Source organism: Polychytrium aggregatum (assembly GCF_025602895.1).
Source record: "Polychytrium aggregatum strain JEL109 chromosome Unknown BJ171scaffold_13, whole genome shotgun sequence".
Taxonomy (NCBI): Eukaryota; Fungi; Chytridiomycota; class Chytridiomycetes; order Polychytriales; genus Polychytrium; species Polychytrium aggregatum.
In genome coordinates, this window is record NW_026516215.1 from 88,008 (window position 1) to 110,958 (window position 22,951).

The 22,951-nt window shown below is 58.9% G+C and overlaps 7 protein-coding genes across 7 annotated transcripts; 6 read left to right on the forward strand and 1 right to left on the reverse strand.

Moving 5' to 3' along the window:
• The first annotated feature begins 195 nt into the window (after positions 1-195).
• Positions 196-2,149, forward strand: BJ171DRAFT_567067 (uncharacterized protein). The gene is made up of 2 exons (XM_053113448.1): positions 196-922; positions 1,128-2,149. The coding sequence occupies exons 1-2, from the start codon at positions 520-522 to the stop codon at positions 1,862-1,864; spliced, it is 1,140 nt and encodes a 379-aa protein (XP_052967807.1). The 5' UTR covers positions 196-519; the 3' UTR covers positions 1,865-2,149.
• Positions 2,150-2,227: 78 nt separating this feature from the next.
• BJ171DRAFT_499469 (eukaryotic translation initiation factor 3 subunit J) lies at positions 2,228-4,804 on the forward strand. Its single transcript, XM_053110466.1, has 7 exons — positions 2,228-2,356; positions 2,726-2,817; positions 3,156-3,329; positions 3,690-3,801; positions 3,884-3,996; positions 4,128-4,350; positions 4,729-4,804. Exons 1-7 carry the CDS (start codon positions 2,344-2,346, stop codon positions 4,755-4,757), a joined length of 756 nt encoding a protein of 251 aa, XP_052967808.1. The 5' UTR covers positions 2,228-2,343; the 3' UTR covers positions 4,758-4,804.
• A 1,545-nt stretch (positions 4,805-6,349) lies between these two features.
• BJ171DRAFT_580374 (transcription factor Opi1-domain-containing protein) lies at positions 6,350-8,933 on the forward strand (the record flags this gene model as incomplete). The annotated part of the gene is made up of 7 exons (XM_053114037.1): positions 6,350-6,467; positions 6,708-6,767; positions 7,016-7,137; positions 7,267-7,314; positions 7,425-7,787; positions 7,929-8,014; positions 8,267-8,933. 7 exons carry the CDS (start codon positions 6,350-6,352, stop codon positions 8,931-8,933), a joined length of 1,464 nt encoding a protein of 487 aa, XP_052967809.1.
• Positions 8,934-9,619: 686 nt separating this feature from the next.
• BJ171DRAFT_499476 (alternative oxidase 1) lies at positions 9,620-12,184 on the forward strand. Its single transcript, XM_053110467.1, has 7 exons — positions 9,620-10,328; positions 10,459-10,512; positions 10,609-10,676; positions 10,829-10,915; positions 11,084-11,274; positions 11,496-11,593; positions 11,794-12,184. The coding sequence occupies exons 1-7, from the start codon at positions 9,848-9,850 to the stop codon at positions 11,856-11,858; spliced, it is 1,044 nt and encodes a 347-aa protein (XP_052967810.1). The 5' UTR covers positions 9,620-9,847; the 3' UTR covers positions 11,859-12,184.
• Positions 12,185-12,556: 372 nt separating this feature from the next.
• On the forward strand, positions 12,557-15,830 carry BJ171DRAFT_499479 (uncharacterized protein). Its single transcript, XM_053110468.1, has 3 exons — positions 12,557-12,922; positions 13,214-14,117; positions 14,356-15,830. The coding sequence occupies exons 1-3, from the start codon at positions 12,785-12,787 to the stop codon at positions 15,609-15,611; spliced, it is 2,298 nt and encodes a 765-aa protein (XP_052967811.1). The 5' UTR covers positions 12,557-12,784; the 3' UTR covers positions 15,612-15,830.
• Positions 15,831-16,303: 473 nt separating this feature from the next.
• Positions 16,304-18,841, reverse strand: BJ171DRAFT_499485 (uncharacterized protein). The gene is given in 4 exon segments (XM_053110469.1): positions 16,304-16,326; positions 16,346-17,835; positions 18,042-18,591; positions 18,676-18,841. The coding sequence occupies 4 exon segments, from the start codon at positions 18,825-18,827 to the stop codon at positions 16,317-16,319; spliced, it is 2,202 nt and encodes a 733-aa protein (XP_052967812.1). The 5' UTR covers positions 18,828-18,841; the 3' UTR covers positions 16,304-16,316.
• A 213-nt stretch (positions 18,842-19,054) lies between these two features.
• On the forward strand, positions 19,055-22,512 carry BJ171DRAFT_567072 (uncharacterized protein). Its single transcript, XM_053113449.1, has 2 exons — positions 19,055-22,190; positions 22,313-22,512. Exon 1 carries the CDS (start codon positions 19,173-19,175, stop codon positions 22,146-22,148), a length of 2,976 nt encoding a protein of 991 aa, XP_052967813.1. The 5' UTR covers positions 19,055-19,172; the 3' UTR covers positions 22,149-22,190; positions 22,313-22,512.
• Positions 22,513-22,951: the final 439 nt, after the last annotated feature.

The window sequence follows — 22,951 nt, forward strand, 5'->3', positions numbered from 1 at the left end:
GCTGTGCTGCCTGGCCGCGGGTGCAGCCCCACAGAGTCTGCTGTGGCTGTGCTGTGTCGCCAAACGCGCCGCTCCGCTGTGTCACGCACAAGCCCGCTGTCCGCCCGCCGTTGCCTCGCCACTGTCGCCGTTGAGCCCCTCAGCGATGCTTTGGCCTGCCCGCCGCCGGCTTTGCTGGCTCCCAAGCGCCCTGCTCGTCGTCTTGCTGGTCCGCCCTGATCTCATCCGTGCATCTCCATCTGCATCTCCATCTGCATCTCCGTCTCCATATCCGTCCACATCTGCGTCTGCGTCTGCTGCTTCTGCTTCTGCTGTCTCGCCGATCTCGCCTCGCTCCTGTCTGCACACGCAAGCCTGGCTCGCTGAAACACCGCCAAGGAAAAGCATCCCTCCGAGTCGACCAGCAAGCACTCGCCCCTGCCTCGCCGCCAGAATCGCCTCCAGCAGTCGCGCTGTCGTTCTCTGCTCACATATCGATCGCTGCACCCGGCCCGTCCGCATCGCCCGTCGCCCGTCGCCATGAGTCTCCAGAAGCTGCTAGCCTCCGTCCAAACCAACCAGTTGCCCGAGTTTGACGAGCCTGTCTTTTTCCAAAGAGAAAGCATCCCCAAAGACGATCCGCTGCAGTGTGCCATCGCCCTGCACTGCGAAAACCAGCTGGAACGATCATGCCAATACCTCATCCGTTCATCGCTCAGCCGCCATCCCGTGGCAGTGTATCTCCTTGCCATTGCCCTCCGGCACGGCTGGGGGTGCAAGAAGGACGAGGAGCTGGCGGCGGCCCTCCTCGAGTGCTCCATCCAGCTTGTCCTCGGGGCTATGCCCAAAAATGCCACCTACGAAGTTGCCGTGACCTCTCCAACTGGACAGACGGATCATGCCCAGGCGCCAGCGCCGACTCCCATCGATCGACTTGTGAACGGTACGGGGCTTTGGCCAAAGCATCTGCTCGGTGTACTTTGCCCGCACTCTGCTGCAGGTTTGCTTGTATATCATCGGTCAGGCGCTGCCCCGACCTGTCTCGACCTGTCTCGCCCCGATGTGGGCGGACCGAGCTACTTACCGCTTGCCATTGGCACCGCTAGCTTCTCTTGGCTAACATCACGTCTCGATTCCTCGCCCATCAGATTCTGGACACGGCGCCTTGCCAAACCCATCGACTCTTGGGCGTGCGGAGCATGTCCTGACGACCGATCAACTACACGAGGAGCCTTCGGGTCTGGCCGTTATCACCGAGCGGCCCTCGTCGCGCCAGTCCGGCTCGCCACACTCCAGCATGAGCCGCTCCCAGACCATATCCATCTCGCCGATAAGGAGCCGGTCCGCCGGTGGACCCATCGCCGTGCTCAACGGCAATGGTTCTTCCCAAAACGGCACGATCCCGCGGTCGCTGAACGCCCGCGGCTCCATCATCACCCTGGACTCGTTTTCAGGCGTCATCGGAGGAGACGGCCCCGCTGGCGACTCGCACCTGGACTATGAAACCGTGCGCTCGTTCCTGCCGCTGCCGCTGTTTGAGCTGGGAATGTGTTACCACCAGGGCTGGGGCGTGCCCGTGTCGCAGCTGACGGCCGTCTACTACTACCAGCTCGCAGCCCAGCTCGGCGATCCCGATGCCCAGGCCGAGCTGGCCGAGTCCTATCTGAGCGGCATTGGCGTCCGCAAGAACAAAAAGATGGCTGCCAAGTGGTTCCGCAAGGCCGCCGAACGAGGCCTGAGCTTTGTCAACAACTCCTGGATCTGGGAAGACAAGTACAACGACAGCCAGGACCGCATCTCGGCCCCGGCATCGGCCTTGGCATCGGCATCGGCGTCGGTCCACTCCAGACGCAGCAGCAAGCGGAGATCCGATGACGGTCGATAGAGTAGAACCCGTTGCTGCTGCTGCTTGTTGCTGCCATCAACATGTGGCCTCGGCGCCTGGCCGGGGCCATGCCTTTGATGCGACAGAGACAGCAGGGCGGCAGAGACGATACACTCTCATGCACTTTGCTCGTTAGATTGCTGCTCATCGCTATGGGTTTGGAGGAACTGTGTCCGGGCAGCATGCGCTTCCTTCACCTCCATTCTCTCTCTGTTTTCGCTCCTCTTTGGCCTCACTGCAATTGGTACTTTTGTCAGCGAAATTATAATCTATGTTGAATTGCGATCCGCGTTCGCATCTCACGTGTGCTGCTCCTGGGTGGGGCACAGTCAGCCAGCCACATTCTGGCCGGCCGGTTCGCTGGCTGGAACCGCCTTTTTTTTTTCTGTGCGTGGCCCAAAATCCCAAACAGGCTCGGTCTCTTTCCTCCCTCCTTGCGCCGCGATTATACGCATCCATCCGTCAAAGCCGCCTCAGCAATGTCTGATTGGGGTTCGTACCCTTGAGAGAAGGGGAGGGGACGGGTGAGAGGGAAGGCGGTTTCCGAGCCGGGGCAGAGTCGCGATGCATAATCGAGGCTCTGGGTATCGGGTTTCCGAAGGATCGGATGGCTGGACGGATTTGAGGGCACGGTCCTGCCATTCGTGAGGGCACCATGGACATCGGATGGAGGGCCCTTGTTTTGTGTGCTCGATCGTGCTTCTCCTCCTCTCGGAATGTACATATGCAATCTCGGCATTGGCCTCAGAGAGAGGGCATCTCGGTGAGCCCTGCTGCGACGGACAAGCCGGGCAACTTTGCTTGGGGTTCGGACATTGGCTCATCCGGATCGGTTCCTGTCTGTCCCTGACCTATCCACAGAAAACGAAGACGAAGACGTCCAAGTCGCCATCCCCGTTCCATCTGCTGCCAACCGGTGGGACGACGAGGATGCCGAGGAGGAAGATGTCAAGGTAAAGCAGCCGCCCTGACGAAACGGTGGGGGGGGGCGAGGCCGTGGGGAGGGGCAACGATTCCACTTCTCGATCGGCGGCTGTAATCCTTCAGACCGCCACACCAAAGCCGGATTCCAAGCTAGAAAAGGAGGAGAGAGGATATCCACCGTCGCAGCTCAAACTAGAGCGAGGTTGCTGGCGTTACCATGCGATTGAGGCAGCAAGGTCCTCCGTTTACCAAGAACGTCTACAATCAAATGATACGAGTGCACCACCGAAATGTGTGTGGTCCGTAACCCCCCCCCAATGCATCGAACTGACTCTCCCTTCCGACCAACCATGGCTTGGCATCGCAGGACTCTTGGGAGGACGATGAGGAGGAGCTGAAAAAGAAGAAAAAGAAGGAGGAAGAGGAGCGGCTGAAGAAGGAGGCCGAGGCCAAGAAGGCTGCGGCTGCTCCCAAGAAGAAGACCCTCGCCCAGACCCTCAAGGAGAAGGAAGAGGACGAGAAGCGCAAGCGCCTTGCCAAGGTGAGCACACTTGCCCACTGACGGCTCGGCAGCCAGCTCGCAACGTAGCTTCCTCTGCGGATCGATGCATCAAGACTGCATGCCAACGGTGGCTTCGGTCCGACTGGATTATGAGCATGAGTCTCCGCTGCTTGTGCACGGCTGTACTCACTGTGTCCCAAAACATCGTGACGGTTCTTGAACTGCCACATGGCTATACAAACTTCCTGGCGCTGCGACCGGCGATCGACTCGCCACCGACCTCGACACTGGATATCACGTCGACTGTGTGCACTGCTGCATCCTAAACGAATGCCCAACGCAACACAACGCAATCCACGGTATTGCTCGACGACCGCACGATCGATGTGAATCGCACAGGCTGCCGAGCTGGCCATCTCCAACGAGACCGAGGCGGAGAAGCGCGAGCGTGAGCGACGAGAGATTGTCCAAGCCGATTTTGAGAACGCCAAGGAGCTCTTTAGCAGTATTGGTACGCAAACAACGTCGTCGATGAGGCGAATCCGTCTGCGATCTGTGGCCGTAACCAACGTCCATGCTGTGTTGTCCCGTAGCCCCATCGCCAAATGTGCCAAGCGACTCTGTTCTCGAGACTCTGAAGCCCAGCAACCGTGCTGAGTTCGATGCTTACAACAAGGAGCTGCAGACCAAGTTCACGTCGTTCGAGGTGGGGTTAAGCGCATTGCACATTGCCGGGTTGGCCACGCAGCGGCATCGTCTGTGTGGTTTGCCATGACCAACGTCTTCCCATCGCCTTTCTCTCCCCTCCCGTGTGCCTTTGCATCGGAATGTGCTCAGAAATCGGCGCACTATGCCTACTTTGCCGAGAACGTCGTGCGTGACATGTGCGTCAGCCTGAGCGTCGACGATCTGAAGAAGGTTGCGGCGCTGTTGAACGCCATGGCTAGTGAGAAGCTCAAGGCCCAGAAGGAGAAGGACAAGAAGGGCAAGAAGGGCGGCAAGGCCAAGGTCAGCCTCAAGGCCACTCCTGGTGGAATCGATACGACCAACTACGACGATGGTGAGTGGCAGAAGCACATGGGCCGGCTGATTGCGAGAAGCATGGGACAAGCAGCGAGGGATGAGGTCGCATTTGACGGGTCCCACTTTGGATGGGTCGGCCTCGGGTCGGCCTCGGGTCGGCCTCGGGCCGGTCTCGGCGGCAGCAGCAAGCAAGCCCAGCCCAAGCAGCACATCACTACGCAGCGATAGCAAATCGATCCGGGCCGGCTGGGACAAGACCGGAAGGGCGGCGAGAACAGGGAGGGGATCCGGCGAGACAGGAAAGAGCAAGGAGGGGTCATTGTTCAATGGTCGACATAGAAGCCCATATAGCTCGGCCCGTGCAGATGCCACCATGCTGACCGAACCTTGTCTTCTCGCTGTGTTATCTGCGCAGCCTACGATGAATACGAGGACTTTATGTAGGCAGCCGAGCTGACAGTGCCGAGGAATACACTTGATTACCCTGCGAACTCGACAGAAAGGCGCGCGAGTCGAGAAGAGAGATAGGCCGAGACGATTGGTTGGTGTCGGTGTTGGGGAGTGAGTGGGAAACATGCTGGGTGAGCCCTCTGTGTGGTGCGATGCAGCAGCCGGGTGGCTGTGGGTGTCTGGAGCAGGTGGGTGGTGGGTGAGTCTGGATGTTGCCTCGGGGGTGATGCCTCGGGGGTAATGCCTCGGGGCCATGCTGGTCGATACGATGGCGATGGAAATGGCGATGGAAATGGAAATGGAAATGGAAATGGAAATGGAGAGCCAAGGGACACAGGCAGGGAACCGGCCGTGGTGGATCACGGTCTTGCGACAAAGACGCAGCCGCATGCGGGAAAGCCAGAAAGGCCAGGCAAAAAAACGTTACCGATCCGTCATATCCCTGCCATGCAACGCTGTCACATCCCTTTTTTGAGACTGGCACATGCTCCGGCGATAGCGCCAGCCCCCCGCTCAAGGCGACCATGTCCACGAAGACAGCGACAAAGGCCGGCAGGCGAGGCGGATGACGGGCAACGACCACCCGATCATGCTCGGCAGCGCCGGGACTCGGCCAGCGATAGCGATGGCAGGGGTCACGATGAGGCGCCGATTGCGATTCTCGGCGCATGTGAAAGCGGGCAGACCAAGGCACAATCGGAGGAATCCGAGACAGCCGAGACAGCCGCGGGCAGCCAACAGATCGCCGCAGTCGATATGCCGGCGTCGCTCTCGTGGATCGACTCGACGCTGCTCTCGGCGGTGGTCGACGCTGCTGCTCGGCTATCGCCGTTCCCAGTCGATGGCCACCACGGGCACCACGGGCACCACAGGCCCCTCGAGTGCTCCCGGCTCAACAGAGCAGCGCGGCCCCCAACACAATCAGCGGCACAAGGCCTTTCACATGCCAGCGACGGCCCTGTGCCGACGGCGGGGCGGCCGCTCTCGTCCATCCACAAGCGCCGCTCAAGGAAAAAAAGCGATCGCCACACACACACAGGGCCACACACACACGCTTGCAGATAACGAGGCCGAGCGAGGCCGGGCGAGAGCGGGCGAGAGCAGCCGGCAAGGGCGCCGCGGTCTCGCCCGCACACACACACAGAGGCCGAGACCGCTGACACATGCCGGCCAGCCCGCTCTCGGTGCGTGCTCTCGGTGCCGTCTCGGTGCCGTCTCGGTGCCGTCTCGGTGCCGTCTCGGCCCACAGCTCGCTACTTTCCTTCGCTAAAAATAACCGCCCTTTTCCCGGCCGGTCCAGTCGCCATCCAGCCATCGCCGGGTCTTCTGTCGCTCGGTCCTTTGCACCGTCCTCTGACTCCCACTTCGCTCGCTCTCCGACCCGCCCTGCTTGGCTTCTCCAGCTCCACCATCCGGATTAGATCCGATCCGATCAGATCGCATCGTCTGCCTCTGCTCTCCCCGCTCTCTGCTGTCGCCGCCGCCGTCGATCCGGCCTTCCGTTTGCTCGGCTCCCTTGGCTCCGATTCCCTCGGCGTTTGCAGCATCATCCGTCCTCGAATTTCGGCCTCGTCGTCTCTCTGCCAATGGAGACGTCCACATCCTGCACCGACGCCGCCCCGATGGGCCGCCGCGACTCCATCAGCTCTCAGTTCTCGACCACCTCGCAGCGCTCGATGCGAGTACATGATCTGTGTAATCATGGTGAGCAGCGCTGTCTGTCCCACTCTCCATTCTCGCTCTGCGGCTGGACGTTGTCCTGTACCATCGCCGTCTGCGAGTCGTCGGATCAAGCAGCCTCATCCTGCCCCTGCAGCCGCTCACTCAACGAGTGACGGCCGTCCCTGCTGTCGCTCCTCCCGGCCCTTGCATCGCAATCCCTATTCCATGTGTATTCCGCTCCCTCTCTCATACACCTCGATCGGACTGTTTTGCTTCCTCTAGTCAACGAAGATGAGCGCCTTGCTGCCGAGGTGCTCCAGGGTCTGCGAACAAGCGAACCCGGTATGTATCTTTGCTGCTCTGGACCGTCCGTCATCGGCAGTGCCAACACCGGACTGCCGCTGGACTGCAGTCGGCATACCGTACTTATCGATGGCTGCTTCCGCTTCTCTGGTCACGCACCGTGGCGCCCGATCAACCAACGGCCAACCGACTCGTGCCCTGGCCAATCCGTGCCACGGCGCTGCCACCACCTCCGATCCACCCCGATCCACCCCGATCCGCCCGTACACCCGACCTGCTGCCTCCAGCCACCGCCGCCTCGCCCCATTTCCTTCAGCGGGTCACCAGCATGACATCCAGCCTCCCTCTGCTTCGCGGTCCCATGAACTCGATCCGGGCAGCCACCGATGCCGCCACCGATGCCATCAAGGTATAGCAGACCCACCATCATATCATGCTCTGCTTTCTGCGCCATGCGATTCGCAGCGGCAGTGCACTGCCTTTGCGATATCCGTCCACCTCCCCTCTCACACGAACCCCTCTCGATGCTTGTTCGCAGTACGGCGCTGATGCCGTCGAGTCCATGTCCAAGCCGGTGCTGCATATGGTAAGACCTCCCTGACTATATTTTTGCTCGGCGGTGCGAAACCCTGATCGCGGCATGCCGTCTTCGATATGCACTCTTACCGGGCAAGACGCTTTCTCTCCCATTCACAGATCCCCCGCCTCCGCTCCATGCGATCCATTTCGTCGTTTACCTCGGCATTAGAACCTCAGACCGAAGCGACCAAACCCGAAGATTCTGGCGCCGATAACGCCGCCCCGACTGCAGCCTCGCCGTCCGTCGTATTGCCGCCATTGAGCGACGAGCCTGTGTCGCTCGCCGATCCCGAGCTTCATCTTCCCCCCATTGCACCCGACATGCTCCCACGAGCAGCTTCGCCGATGATGCTCCGCAAGAATCGCAACACGTGGCATCAGATGATGGCCGACCTGAGCACCAACTTGAGTGCATGGAAGAACATGGCCATCAGCGAGGAGACCATGCGTGCCCTGCGATATTGTCTCGACTGGCTCAAGGTAACGCACAGTAGCCCCGGTGTCCACAGGACAGCTGCCTGGGCCAGCAGCCTGGGCCAGCAGCCACCTCATATAGCCACGCCTTGATCGACTCTGACGCCTGTCCTCGGTTGATTTTCTCACCCCCTCGCTTCGATATAGTATGCCGCTATGCACATCGAAAATCAAATCAAGGTCCTTCGCGCCTACCTTGCCCGGACATCGTCGCGGCTGATCACTTTCTCGAGGTATGTCGACTGCTCCCGTGGCGGATAGTTCTCCCATCATTGGCACAGCTGTGACTCGCACACTCTTATTCCGATGGCGGCCATCAGCACTCGGACGATCAGCCTGGGTCCGTCACTTTATCGACCGAGCGATGGCCAGGAATGGGCAATTGCATTTTTTTGCAATGCGCCTCTCCGAATCCGTGCGAGCCCACGCCGTTCCAACCATGTCCCACGCTTGCCCACTAACCCAACGGCTCGTCCACCTTCCAGCACGCAGCTGACCCCTCCGCTGTCGCCGCAGAACCAGCACCAGATGGTCGCCTACGAACTCATGCAGACGGCGCTCGTCGCCAAGCGTGAGATTGCCAATACCCTCCGCAAGGTTGTCGATGTCATCTGTCGATATGCGGCCGTCTACATGCCCGCCGTCACTCGTCGTGTCGTGCGTGACTTTATCATGGACCTTCCCATGCGCATCAGCTCCCTCAACGCCTCGGCCCCGGTCCCCATGGGCGCCGACGGTACCCCCAACTACCAGGAGGCCGAGACCATCGAAGCCGAGCGAGTCCTTGTCATCGCCACCGAGTCCAAGGACATGCTCGTCAACCTGGGCAACATTTTCGAGCAGGCCCTGACTGGCGCCGACATTATCCGCCGACGCATGGGCGCCTCTTCGTCCTCGGCCGATGCCATGAGCGTCGGCACTGCCTCGGTTATGGGCGACGACGAGCCTGTTTCGGACAAGATGGCCCTCGATCAGCCCGCTGATTCGGCCGAGCCTGCCGCCCCCTTCGTTGGCCGTCGCCGCCGCGGCGACTCGGCCACGGTGCTGATCCCGAACGACCGCGACAACAAGCTCCCCTTCCTGACCATGACCTCGGAGCCGGCCAGCACCGAGCCCGCTGGCACCAGCAGCATGGACATTGACACCATCTGAGCAATCGTGGTGCATCTTTGTTCGCGAGCCTGAACCTTGCTCGTGCCCACGGCTCGCAGCAGCGTCCCCATCCTCCCTGGGCTGCCTGCGAGACCGCGCGCACGAGCCCGCCGCCGTGATTGATTGCGCCGGCCCGGTAGTGCCCATCTTTTCCCTTTGTCCCAGCCTCCCTCCCTCTCCCCCTCCCTCTGCCTTCGTTTTTGTCTTCCGACGCAGTAGTTGTCTCCCGCTGTCGCCAAGGTGTGCAGCCCTTGAACGCAGATTGGCACAATTCCGGCCTGCGGGCCGAGGCGACACGGCTGCGTCATTCACAAGCTATTTCCTCCGTTGTGCCCCCCCCCCACTTTCGTAATATCTCCTAATCGTGTCTGTCTTCGCCCACCCACACATCTGTTCCTTCCCCCCCCCAAACAATGTTCATGTCAATCGCTACAATTTGCATTCAAGAGTGAGGTATTATGTGGTCCCTGTGTGTCGGCGGCACAATGGCCCTGGCTTGCTTGTGTGTGCCCCCCTTTTGCCAGCGGACCGCAATCACCCAAAACACAATCACCCCGATCAGCGTCGAAGGGGCGGCTGAGACTGCGTTGCTTGTTGCGGTTTTTTTGCGGATGGGCGGCCGCCTGGTAACGCGTGCTCGACAACCCTCGCAGCCAGCCCCTCGGTTGTTGATCCCACCTGCTCTCCATTCCATCGCCGCCGGCCATATAAGCCCACCAGCGTCGGTCGGGCCAGCGGCATCCACCATCCCACGCCCCTCTGTGCGTCCCCCCGACACTCAAAGCCTTAACACGCCCCTCGCCATTGTCTGCGGCCAATCGCTCATCAACGCCAGGCTCTCCTTCCCGTTTCCGCTCCTTGGCCCACTCTCCATCTTGGTGCATCCCTTCTCCTCCCATCCCCACGATCTAGCTATGCTTATCGGTCTGAATCGCCCTCTCGCTGCCAGTGCTGCTTCGATCTGCGGCGAGCTGGCTGCTGCTCCCTCGTTGGCTCAAGCCTCGCGACGCCTCTTCTCCCAAGGTCATGCCTCGGCAAGACCGCTGGCTCTGGGCCAGGTCGTCCTGCCTGGATATGCTCTTCCTGCCCGAGCCGCCACCCAGGGTGCGGCCGTGTTCCTGTATCCCCCGACCTCTCGGTCCTTCCAGACCAGCGCCCTCTGGCGCCAGGGGCTTGACCATTTCAAGGAAGCCCGCGAGGCCCGAAAGAAGGAAAGCTCCGCAGAGACCGTCGCGGCAGCCGCTGGCGAGAAGGACTATTTGCTCAGACACCCGGTCTATACCGACACCCAACTCCAGTCCATCGAGGTGACCCGTCGCGGCAAGCACGGCGTGCGCGACACCCTGGCCTACAACGCTGTCTATCTCATGCGCAAGAGCTTCGACTTGATGACGGGTATGTCCTCCAGCGACCGACACCCGCCACGCCGTTTGTCACTGGCCGGTGGTGGCTGCCTGCTGCGCCGTTGCTCGATGTCTGGCCACGTCATCTGACGCCATGTTCCCGCAACCCCTTGGTTCTGCAGGCTATACCGAAAAACCCGGAGGCATGACCGAGCACCAGTGGCTCAACCGCATGGGTAAGTGGGCACCAGGAGCGATCGTCGCTGCACTCTGTCTGTCGCAGCCGTGTGCATGTCGCCCGCCGTCTTACCTGTTCCCCCTCGATTCGCTAGTGTTCCTGGAGACGGTCGCCGGTGTGCCCGGCATGGTCGGAGGAATGGCTCGCCATCTGCGATCACTGGTAAGGAACTGAGGTGCGATGGTGCAGAGGCGGCTTCTGTGTCTCGATGGATACGCTGAATCTTTCCGAGAGAGTCCCAGCAGTCCTCTCCTCTCAGCGGTGACTGTGCATGTTGCTGACCCCGAGCCTTCTGCCCCAAACTGGATCAACAGCGCTCCATGCGAAGAGACTACGGCTGGGTCCACACTCTCTTGGAAGAGGCCGAGAATGAGAGAATGCATCTTCTGACATTCCTCAAGGTACAGCTCTTCGATCTGTCCGGCGCCAGACTGTGTCAAAATCCGCATTCTCTCTTCGACATCATCTGCCAGCGCCGTTCTAACACGCCAACGACCATCAATCTGCATCCTCCCTCTCCCGCACCCGTTCGTCTCTTGACGATGCACACACGCACTGCCCTGCTGCAGCTCAAGGACCCCGGAATCATGTTCCGTCTTACGGTCATTGTCACCCAAGGCGTCTTCTTCAACCTCTTCTTCCTGACGTACCTCATCAGTCCTCGAACCTGCCACCGCTTCGTCGGATACCTTGAGGAGGAAGCAACACACACCTACACGTGCGCTCTCCGCGAGATTGATTCTGGATCGCTCAAACGATGGTAAGAGGCCCGGTGCGGCTGATGCAAGCGATGCAAGCGATGCAAGCGACGGAAATGATGGAAATGATGGGATCTGTCCCTGCTGGCACAAAGGGCCGATCGAGACATGCGGGTGCACAACAGGCAAGATGCTGTCGGGACAGCTGCCAGTGACCTCCTCAGAGATCCGCCAAGCTCTGACAGCGACAACACTTTGTTCGTGCAATTGCCTCCTCCCCCAGGCAAACTACTCCTGCCCCAAAGATCGCCATCCAGTACTGGAGGCTGAAGGAGGATGCCACTGTCCGCGACGTAATCGCGGCGGTTCGCGCAGACGAAGGTAGGCAATAGAGGGCATGTGCCACCCGATGTTCAGATCGCCATGAGCGACCTCTCTCGCTGCTGATACGCATAGTTGATCGCAGCCATGATGGGGATAGGAGTGGTGTCGATCCGAGAAACATACCTGGGAGGACATTGTCTCTTCCCGCTGCTTGTTTCTGACCAACTGGACTATCCATCTGTCTGCTTGCATCACAGCCGAGCACCGAGATGTCAACCACGGCCTTGGCGACCTGGATATCAACGACCGCAACCCCTTCTAAATGGGGAAAATGCTGCTCGTTTGTCCTGACCGCAGGGTTATCTGCTTGGTTTGCACAAAGCCACCCAAGGATTTCCCCCCCCTTCCTTTCCCCCCTCCTTCCTTTTCCCCCATCCTCCACATCGACGCAATCCGCGCGTCCCATGTCCGATACACGAGCAAGACCAAGCGAATCCCGCTGAAATCCTATGCATGATCCACACCGCTCTACCCCATCCGCTTCTCTCGTTGCTCCTTTCCAGCGTGTGGATAGAATGCAGTTGGGCTGCATCATCGTTGTCTGTGCACAAGAACACATTGAAAATAGAGATCCACACCTCAAACACATCCACAGAGACCACTTGCTGCTCTCCCGCCACCGCCCATCGCCGACCTGTCGTGTGTTCGATCGATCCCAGATCCCGACCAGGAACGTGTGAAACTCCGGGTTGCGAGTCAGCTGCATTTGCTGATTAGTGGCCGTGGCAATGGACAGTCTCGTAGCTCGCCATTCGAGGGCATCGGCGACTGCATCAGCGACTGCATCAGCGACCGCTTCAGAGACTGCATCGCAGCAAACCCGCCGTCCAGCCACAGGATGCCGCCGCACTCGCCACCACGCTGTCCCCAAACACGGGTGGCGATTGCCATGCCGCGCCCTTGCTGCGACACCACCGAGCCCCCCAAGGCCCATCCTCGGATGCACCCCTCGGGCCCAATCTCGACTTGGATTGATTGCTCCCCCGACCAGCGAATCCGCCTGCAAACACCGCCCCTTGTGGAATCAGTCCCTGCACCCAACCCATCCCAGCCAGCTCATCCCGTCCGCTCCTCTCTTTTCACGCTCGCTCTCCCCTCGCGCACCTTCCGCTCACTCGTCACAGTCTTTCCTTCCCTGCATCGTTTCGGGGCCGTCGTTCCTCGATCGCCGGCTCAGCATCGCCTGCCATGGGAGCCAGCCAGACAAAACCGGCATCGCCCACCGATCGTCGTTCGCTAACATCCTTCGCGAGCCGCGATGGCCGAGATCGCTCAAAACCGACCACCCGCACCTCGCGCCTCGTTGAGAGCCAACGACTCATAAACGTAAGGACGCCCGTCGCCATTGCTTGCATTTTGTTGTCCGAAACTGGCATGCAGCCCCGCTTCATAGACCGCCCTTGAGCGGGATGGACCAGGGGATGGACCAAGGGATGGAGCAGAGTCCCACAAGCACGATTCGAGGCTTATCGTCGTTTTATGCTTTTATCCTGATGCCATTGCTCGTGCTCATGTTGCTGCTGCTCGGTGCTCTGCCATCGCCATTCCCTCGAAATACGGGCTCGCCCGTACGGTCGGCTGGCTTTGGAACACAAAATACTGCTTCGCATGGAAAAGTCTCTGGATCCGCCCACTTCAACATCAGCAAAATCCTCCGCAGAGCAGACACCGCCAGTATCGGCGACACCAGCATCGGCAACTTCATCAGCGACAAGGACGATGACAGCAACATCGGCATCGGCATCGACTGCCCCAATATCCAAGCGCGAGTCTGTATCCACTCGGACGGCCAAACCGAATGAGCCCAGCTCGACGCCGTCCAAGGGCCGTCGCGGCCGGCAGACCATTGAAGCCGCTTGTTCGGGTGAGAAGCCCAGCATGGCCAACTCCATCCATGCACCATCGTCGGCGTCGCCGCCACCATCGCTCCATCCCCAGGAGCTCGAGCAGGCGCCCGATACGTCGGACTCGGCTTCAAAACGGGTCTTTCGTTGCCGCAGCTCGTCGGCCACACTGCTTGGTCTCGGACTCGTCGGCATTCGCCCGGCCTATCAGATTCCAGGCATTCCCTTCTACGTCGCTGAACCTGGCTCGCTCGCATCAAGTTGGGAGACCGTCAGCAGCTCATCGCCTTCGGCTGCAGAACCGGCCGACAGAGATGATAGCAACGATCGACACCCGAGCGAGATCCCCAGCTTCCACCGCGGCTGTGATCCATCCGGCGGTCACGCCGACGGTAGTCATGGTCGCTATCTCTATCCCGATCCTGATCTTGATCTTGACGGCGAAGACGCCGAAGGAGGCGAGGCTGTGGATGCCAAACGCCGGGTTCTCCCGAAACCAGACCATGACGCTGTTTCGGAAACAAGCTGCTCCTTCACCTCGGCTCGGTCCAAGTCTTCGCTCGATCTCTCGGCGATGTGGTCGCGGAAGACGCTCGGCCTTGGCACCAACATGCCGAGCAGCGAGTCGTGCTCGGAGAGCATCTACGCAGACTGCCTTGGAGCCCGCAAATCCCTAGGTCGGTTCCCGGCGCGAACGAGGCTGTTCTCAGCCCCGGATGCATCGCGACGAGCGTTGGGCGGCAGTGCTGTCGCCGCTGCTGGTGATTCTGGAATTTGCTCCGCTTGGCTGCTTCAAGGTTTCAGCTTTATCTGCCGGCCTTCGTGCATATTTTGGCCGTCGCACTGGTCGTCTCAGCGCAGGATTCACATTTGAGCTGCTCACACTTTGCATCGTCCCGCTTTCATTCTCACTAGACGATGCAGACCATGCTGCTCAACGGAGTTCGACTCCCTTACCTGAGTCTCATGTGCGGACTCGAGCGCGAGAGACAGCTGCCGCCGTGACCGAGAATGCATCCATCAAGAATACCAGTGGCTCAGGAACAGCGTGGCCGGCCTCCGCGGCATTGGCATTACCTTCGATCAGACCACAACTCGGAGATGGCTCAAGTCACAATGGCGTGCCGGAGACAGCAGAGTCCCGAACCAGCCGCAAGCGGCGGGGGAAGGGCGCACGAAAGTCCGCTGCCGGTATCTCCAAGCCATCAACGGATTTGGTCCCGGAGCCTCAGTGCAGCGTGCAAGCAACAGTCGCCTCGGTCCGGTCCCGGCCAAAAGGACAGCGAGATGCAGATCCACGGTTGCCGGAGCATTCCGGAGGCGAAAAGCCTGGGCTGATAGCCCACAGTACCTGGCCCGCAGGCAGGGCCGACAACATGCCTGCGGAGACCTCGCTAAGCAGTTCGTCTGGCAAACAAATGGCCAAACAGCGACCTGAAGCTTCGTTCTTGGAGCCTCTAGCCGCAACTGCCTCTCGCCTTGAGGCTGATCCAATGCAGGGCTTCCAGAGGCCTGTCAATTCCCTGGCCACGCGCAAGTCCCGCTTCCGGGCCATGCGGCAGCCACAGCCGCAGCAGCAACAGCAACAACAACAGCAGCAGCAGCAGCGACCCGAGGACAACACCAAGGACTGGGTGTGCTTCTTCTGTCAATACGAGATGCTGTTTGTGGGCAACCCCTGGCTCATCAAGCGCCGACGCAAGATCGAGAAGCAGAGAGAGAGGGCTGTCGCTCGAAGTGCCGAAGGCGACTTGGCTCCAGCACGGCATGAATCATATGATCAACGACCGCGGCCGCTCCGTGAGCAGCAACATCCAGCTCCTTCGCTTGGAATGGCCAACCAGGCCACCTCAACGACCGTCCAAGGTCGGCCAAGCGTTTTTCTTACAGCCGGATCTCTGCTGTCGCAAGCTCACGGAGCGGACTCCAGCCGCAGACCGCCGTCACACGAGCACAGGGCAGCAGGTCCGGGCCTGTCATCAACGACCCCAATCTCGAGCAGTATGGCCGACAAATGGCCATCCGGTCCAGTCCCGGATCGGCCCTCTCCAACAGACGACCAAGTACCGTGCTCACAAGCTTGTCCGCCTGTGTCTGTTATGGGTCCCGGCAAGAGCACCAAGAAGCGGCGAACCACGCGAGGCGGCAAAGGGACATCCCGGCGGAAGTGACCTACACCACCCCCGGGCAACTGGATGCGCTGTGCTTGTTCCTGTTCTTCTTTTCTTTTACATTCTGTAGTATGGCTGTATATTCAGGATGATAGGAGGCATGGAGTAGTCCGTGATTGATGGAAATGATGATGACAGGGAAGCGTCCGCCACGGCTCGGCTGGGGTCCTAGTTGCGACGGCGCCATGGTGCGACGAATACAGCTCTTTCAAAATGAAGACGAGCCCTGTTTTCCTTCCCACCTTCGTCCGTTGGGGCCTCCCTTCAGGGAAGGACGATACGAAAGCGATCGACTCCCACACAATAGCCACACTGTTCCGTAAGCTGGCGCCGTAATCCATGAGTGCCGCTGGGAAGTGAGCGACCGATTACCGAGGGCCATCGCATTTTGGGGCAACAGCAGTCGAGCTGCACGAGAATATATTGCAGTACGCATACAGGTTTTGTTGGAAGGGGGGGGAGCGAATAAAACAACTGAAAGGTCAGGGGCACTGCCATGAATGCTCGAGAGTCTCATTCAGGGGTCGAGGTCCATGTCCGTCGGAGCCCGTTGTTGCTGTTGCTGTGGAGGAGGGCGCCCAAATGCGGACGGAGCGGGCTGCTGTTGCTGTTGCCGTTGTTGTTGCTGCTGCTGCTGCTGCTGCTGTTGAGCAAACATTCTTTGGGGCGCTTGCTGCTGTGATTGAGCCCCAAATGTAAACCCGCTCACTTGGTTTGTGTTCGCATTCATGTTCGTATTCGCATTCATGTTCGTGTTCGCATTCGTGTTCGCATTCATGTTCGCATTCGTGTTGGTGTTTGTTTGTGCTGGCCTGCCAAATCCAAAGCCAAACGTCGGTGGTACTTGTTGCGCTTGCTGTGCTTGTGGCGCTTGCCTGGATGCCCCTGAATAGGCGGTGCTGGCTTGCTGGCCAAAGGCGCTGCTGGACACTTGGAAGGCACCCTGCTGCATCTTCTGGATTGGAGCAAATGTTGCCGAGCCAAAGTCGGTATACAGGTTGCGCTGCTGGCCGTGCACATTCGCAACCTTGGTGTAGCTGGACACTGCCGCGCTTGTCCACGACTGGGCCGACATGAGCCGGAGACATCCGTCGAGGTCGCTGAGGAATCCAAGGTAGAGCATCCAGTCTTCGCTGGAGAATTCGCTCGGGGCAGGGAGAGTGTGGTAGACGTCCACGCTGGTCGTCTCTGGGTTCGGGAAGAGGTCGGTTCGGCTGCTGGCAAGACCATACGCAGCGAGCAGGAGCTTGATCAGCTTGTCCCGTGCATCCATGAGCACCTTCTTGCCTTGATTGTGTTGTGCATTGTTTGCGTGCTTCATGGCTTCAGGGAGAGTCAATGCCACAAGAGTCCGACACCGCTGCTTGGCTACAGCGAGGCTGGGTCGTTCGCTGGGCAGCGGGAAGACTGGCGACTGACTGAGACGAATGCGGCAAACAGCAGGCTCATTCAAGCGCTCGATTTTTTCGCCGGTCGATACCCGTTCAAAGGCGCAATCGGCCGACAGGGCAACAACACTGCTCTCGGCTGTGGTTGCGCCATCGGCACTGTCGCTGTCGCTCGCAGGTGTGTGTTCCAACTCGATGAGAATGCTCTTGGACTCTTCGCTGAAGAGATTGGCGATATCGACAGTGATGCCTGTGGGCTTGAAAGGAACGACTCGCTTGCCTGCGTAGATGAACGACTTGATTGCCAGACTCGGGAGGACGGTTCGGACCGAGACGCTCAGGTTCTGGAAGGGCATCGCCTTGATGGCGCCGAGGCAGCCGGCAAAGGCGTCTTGGATGGCATCGTTGTTCGAGATATATGCGTATTCACCACCCTCGGAGAGGCTCTTGAGCAGGGCGGCGTCGTGGGACGATCCATAACCAAAGGTGTAAATCGGGATGCTGAGCGACCTGGACCAATTTTGGATCTCGAGGTACGCTCGTTCGTTGCGGTGGTTGTCGTCACCATCGCTCATGAGCATGACACCCGCGGCTTGGTTCTTGGTCGATCGTTGCGCCAGGAGATTGAAAGCCTCGCTCATGCCGCTGGGAATGACCGTGCCACCGTCGGCACGGAGCGACGCGCAGATCTGTGAGAAGGCTTCACGGTTCTGCTGGTTGGAAAAGATTAGATTGCATCTGCGCGTGGCGGCACTGCTGAAGGTCACGATCGCGATGCGATCCTTGGGTCCGAGGTGGTCGTAGATGTACTGGAGCGTCTGGCGGACATATTCGATCTATGAGGGCATCCGTCAAAGGCAGCGTTAGTGCGAGGAAGGCGGCGGGCATGCCAAGTGGCGAGGGGCCGCTCGGAAGCGGTAGTGGCCGACTCAAGGCGCGAAATCATGATGCGCTTGGCAGCATCAAAGAGTCGGAGCGGAGCAGTGCAGAACAGAGGGGATAGTCCTTGCCGCGAGCGGAAGCCGTGGGAAGCCGCACTAACCTTTTCTCCACACATGGAGCCAGATACGTCGACGACAAGCACCAAGTCGATATCGGTGGATACTTGGGTCTGAGGGGCTTTGACAGTTGCTATGGCATGGAAACTCGCCGGGCCGGTGCCCCTGGCTGGAACAGAAGCATACTCGAGTTCGAGTGCAATTGTTGGTGCAAGCGTTTCGGCAGACCCAGCAGCAACAGCAGTGTTCGCATCAGGAGCACTCTCGACCAACTGTTCCCTTTCAAGGATGTCTTGGGTGTACTGGGGCGGCTGGGGCCTTCCAAAGCTTCCAAAGAGGCCTGGCGTTTTAAAAGTCCCAGATGGCTGGGGGGCTTGAGATGAACCGAAGCCCCCAAATCCACCGAATCCCCCAAAGCCCCCGAACCCTCCAAAGTGTCCGGTGGGAGGCGGGGCAACATTGGCATTGGCATTGGCATTGGCTGGAGCCGCAACCTGGACTTGGACTTGGGCTTGGGCTTGGAGGGGTGGAGCCAGTGGCAAAGCGGCGGCAAGCAGGTTTGCAGCCGATGCTTGAACAGGCACCCGGCAGACGCTGTGAGGCGGAGATGTGGGAATGGGCAAGACAGCGAATGAGTATGGGGTGTGCGGGTCCGGCACAGATCTTGTATCAACACACCTGCAAAGCGGATTGGCGACGCCAGTGTATGTGTTGATGAAGCACTGCAGATGCAGGTGGTGGCCACAACCGGGGTTGATGGTGGGAGGACCGCCAAAGCGGGAGAGCTCCTCGATGCAGATGGGGCACTTGTCGGTGGGCTCGGCGAACATGATGCAAGATGGACTGCCTCCAAAGGACAGGCCGCCGAGCCCGGTATTTGAAGCATGGTGGCTGCAGCAGCCGAGAGCGGCAAAGCATGAGCCGCGTCGGGCGAGAGTGGCAAAGCACGTCTGCGAGAAGGCCTCTTGGCGAGCGAGAGGCGGAGCGAGACCGAACAGAGGGCGCCTGGCATTGGCTGTCTCGTTCGGGGCGATTGACGGCTCCGCGCTGCCCCCATCCAGTGTCTCGTCGCCATTGTCCATCCGGCGTGCTGGTGGCATCCCCGCCAAGCATCTCTTCTTCGGGATCAGCCATCTGCCACAGCGCACCCGTCTTGCAGTCGCCACGCAAACCAAATGGGGCTCAAGCGACCCTGCAGCCCAGAGCCTGCTGCCGATCTCCCCTCCAAGGCGGGGCGGCTGGACTCGCCGCTCGCTGCAGAGCCGCCCGATCTGGGGCTGCAGCAACCCAGCCGTCCCGCCATCGACCCACCACAGACGCAGACTCAGCAGCACCACGCAGCCTCCACTGAGGCACACTCGTCTCTCGATAGCCACGATCTGCTCACCATCTTGGTCTGCAACGATGCCTTTGTCGAGATCATCGATCTGCCAACCCTCAATAAGCTCCCGCGGCTTTCACGTCAATACACACGCATCTTGTCCCTCGTCGCCGACGATCTGTGGAATGATAAGCTCTATATCCATCTGGGAATTGAGTCTATATTTGATGCCGATGGCGAAGCGTACGATGTGGATGGCATCGACATTGACGAGAGGGCTATCCTCGAAGGCGCATGCCATTTCCTCAGCCGCAAGAACCATCTCCCCCGCAGCCATGAAGCATACCAGAAGGAGCTTTCGCTTTGGTGGGCGCTTGCCATGCTGCCCATTTTGAAGTGTGGTGAATTGGGCGAGAGGCTGGATCAAGCTACCGGGAATATGCCCACTCGTCTCTGCGACTGCATCACATACGACGACTCCAAGAAACTCGAAACACCCGATCTCAACGAGCAGTTCCGGCTCCTGGACGCCTCACAGATCATACGAAAGGACCTCTGTGAGGATTGTGAAGCAAGTGTCAACCACGAATCTGTAAACTACCTCTATATTGGACGCTTTGGGAGCAATCCCTTCTACACCGATAGTCAGCTGGCTGCATTACTTCCCCACGAGTACGCTCCGTTGTCAAGTGCGCTGGTGACAAACCTGACCCTCATTGACTGCTCGTTTGCGTCGCTCTCGGGTTGGCCAAACAGACTTGATGGCCTGAGCAGCTTGTGCATCAAAAGGACGTCGCAAGGACCACCGATTGAGAGCCTCGCTGGAATGCCGTCGATACCCAAGCTAAGATCACTCTCGCTCCCTGATACCTTCGCGAGCTGCGAGGATCTACCTCGGAATACGAATGAACTTGCCAATCTCGACATCTCCTCGTGCACCCGTATCACCTCCCTCAACGGGCTTCCCTCATTTCCAAACTTATCAAGCCTGACACTCCCTCCATTCATAGAGAGCCTCGAAAGTCTTCCTCAGGCTCTTGATCAACTCTACTGGCTCGATCTGTCCGCCTGCATTCACCTCAAATCACTCAAGGGACTTCCTCCACTGCCAAGAGTATCACAACTTCGGCTTCCTCCATCCATAGAGAGCCTCGAAGGCCTTCCTCCTGATCTTGATCGACTTCACTCGCTCGATTTTTCCGCCTGCATTCACCTCAGATCGCTCGAGGGACTTCCTCCACTACCAAGAGTATCGCAACTTGAACTTCCTCCATCCATAGAGAGCCTCGAAGGTCTTCCTCAGGTTCTTGATCAACTCCACCACCTCAATCTTTCCGCCTGCATTCACCTCAAATCACTCAGGGGACTTCCTCCACTGCGGAATCTGTTACGCTTCCAATTTCCTCCATCCATAGAGAGCCTCGAAGGCCTTCCTCCTGATCTTGGTCGACTTTACTCGCTCGATCTGTCCACCTGCATTCACCTCAAATCACTCAGGGGACTTCCTCCACTACCAAGTGTATCACAACTCACACTTCCAAAGTTCGGTCGGAACCTGAACGATCTCTCGGGCTGGGTCGACTGGCTCAAGGAGTCCCCAACATGGAATCGCTTGATCGGATCAAGTCAGCGGCTAGAGCGTGCGATTCCTAAACTCCTCGATCTGGACATTGCACTGCCAATCGGTGGATTTGATGCGCTCCGGGGGTCATTCGGGGCTCTCAACTCACTTCGTATCAACGTGGACGGATCCGAGAATGTAATAAGCTCACTGCCGCTCATGCCAAAGCTCACACGGCTGTCGATTGCTGGGACTATAAAGGACATGAGCCAATGGTGCGAGCCAACACGTCCATCTACCGACGACAGTACGAAGCAATGCGACGGGATCGAATCGCCGATGGCCTCGAAAATGCCGAACTTGAATTTTCTGGTTCTTCCGGCGTCAATCGAGTTGCTGGATCAGATCCCGACAGACCTCCATTTGGCTCGTGAGCTGGATCTGTCGGCATGCGAACGGCTGCGATCAGTCGGTGGTCTATCACCGATGAAGAATCTGTGTCGTCTCAAGCTGCCAGCATCGCTCAAAACGCTAAAGTCCATGAAGCGTGAATTGGCTTCGTCTCCGTCCTTGACAATCATCGCGCCTGGGCTCGAGACGGTGGAAGGCATGCCGGCCGCCGGTCTGCTGAGAGACCTCCAACTCAATGCGCCGATTGTGACTCTGGAGGGAATGTATCCGAATTATCCGTCTCTCAGGAGGCTCAGTCTTACCTCTTGTTCGAATCTCAAGTCCCTCACGGGCATGCCTCAGATGCCGATGCTCGAGGTCTTGAGCTTGCCGTACTCGATCGAAACTCTCAGAGGGATGCCAACTGTCCAAGAATCCATTAAAACTTTGTCGCTGAACAGATGCGACAAACTAAAATCTCTGGAAGGTCTTCCGAGCATGCCGCGCCTCGTTGAACTGACCCTTCCCTCGAACCTCGAGAGTCTGGATATCCCCTCAGTCAGTTTGAACCGCTTGGAGCGGCTTCAGATGGCGTCATGTTGTAATTTGACGACGCTTGAGGGGTTTCCGCAAGTGCCACAGCTCAAATTCCTTAGTCTTCCTTCATCCGTCACCAGCTTCAAAGGACTCCCTTTGACGCTTGGGTCGCTCAGAACGTTGATACTCGCGAATATGGAGAGCCTCGCCTCTCTGGATGGGCTTCCGCATATGCCCAAGCTCAACCGAATTGTGACGCCCGAGAAGCTCCGCAGCGCACCTATCGTCGAGACACTCAGGGCCGCGATCAGAGAATACCGGCCAAAAGCTGTTATTGTATGAAGAATTGCCAGAAGCTGCGATGAGCAATTGAAAGATACACTAGTAGGTGGGAGTGACAGGGCTGATGTAGGCAAATCCCTGCTACCACTTGCTTTCATTTCAGGCGCATCATCGATGCTACGCCGGCCTTACCCTAATCTAAGTATCATTCTTGATATGGGTAGCATTCCTGATATGGGTAGCATTCCTGATATGGGTAGCGTTCGTGATCGGTGCGATTCTGCCTGCATGCTCGGCTCGATCTGGCCCCGATGGGAATTGCATTCGGTCCGCTGGCTTTGAAACGGAGCACCGTGATTTGTGGCAGCTCGTGCATAGCATCCCTCTTGCAGCAATACAACGGCCCGTGGGGTCATACGCCGTACCCTTGACCCCGTTGAGACGCAGTGGAGAACACCATCACCACTCACAAGGCGCCTGCTACCAATGTCAAAGGATGTGTCGAATGTATTCGATGCCACGCCGTCAGCACAAGCTCAAAGTGCATTGCATTGGAAACGCTGTATTGAAAGGGAAGACGAAAGGAGAACCGAGGGATGTGCTCTGACCTAAATCCACCAAGCTCGAGAGCTCGAACTAGTCATACGGAGAGCGCAGACGAGACCCCGAGACATTGCCGGCACAAGCGACAGTCGTCCTCTGGTGAAAATACGACGAGGAAAGTTGCGAGAAGAAAGCGAAAGGAGAGAGGGAAACCGAAGCACATTCACGACGGATTTGGCCGAGCGAATGTGCCAAGTCCAGTTGAGCACAAGGGCAGAGGGCAGAGGGCGATGAGAGAGTATGAGATTGTATGAGCGGGC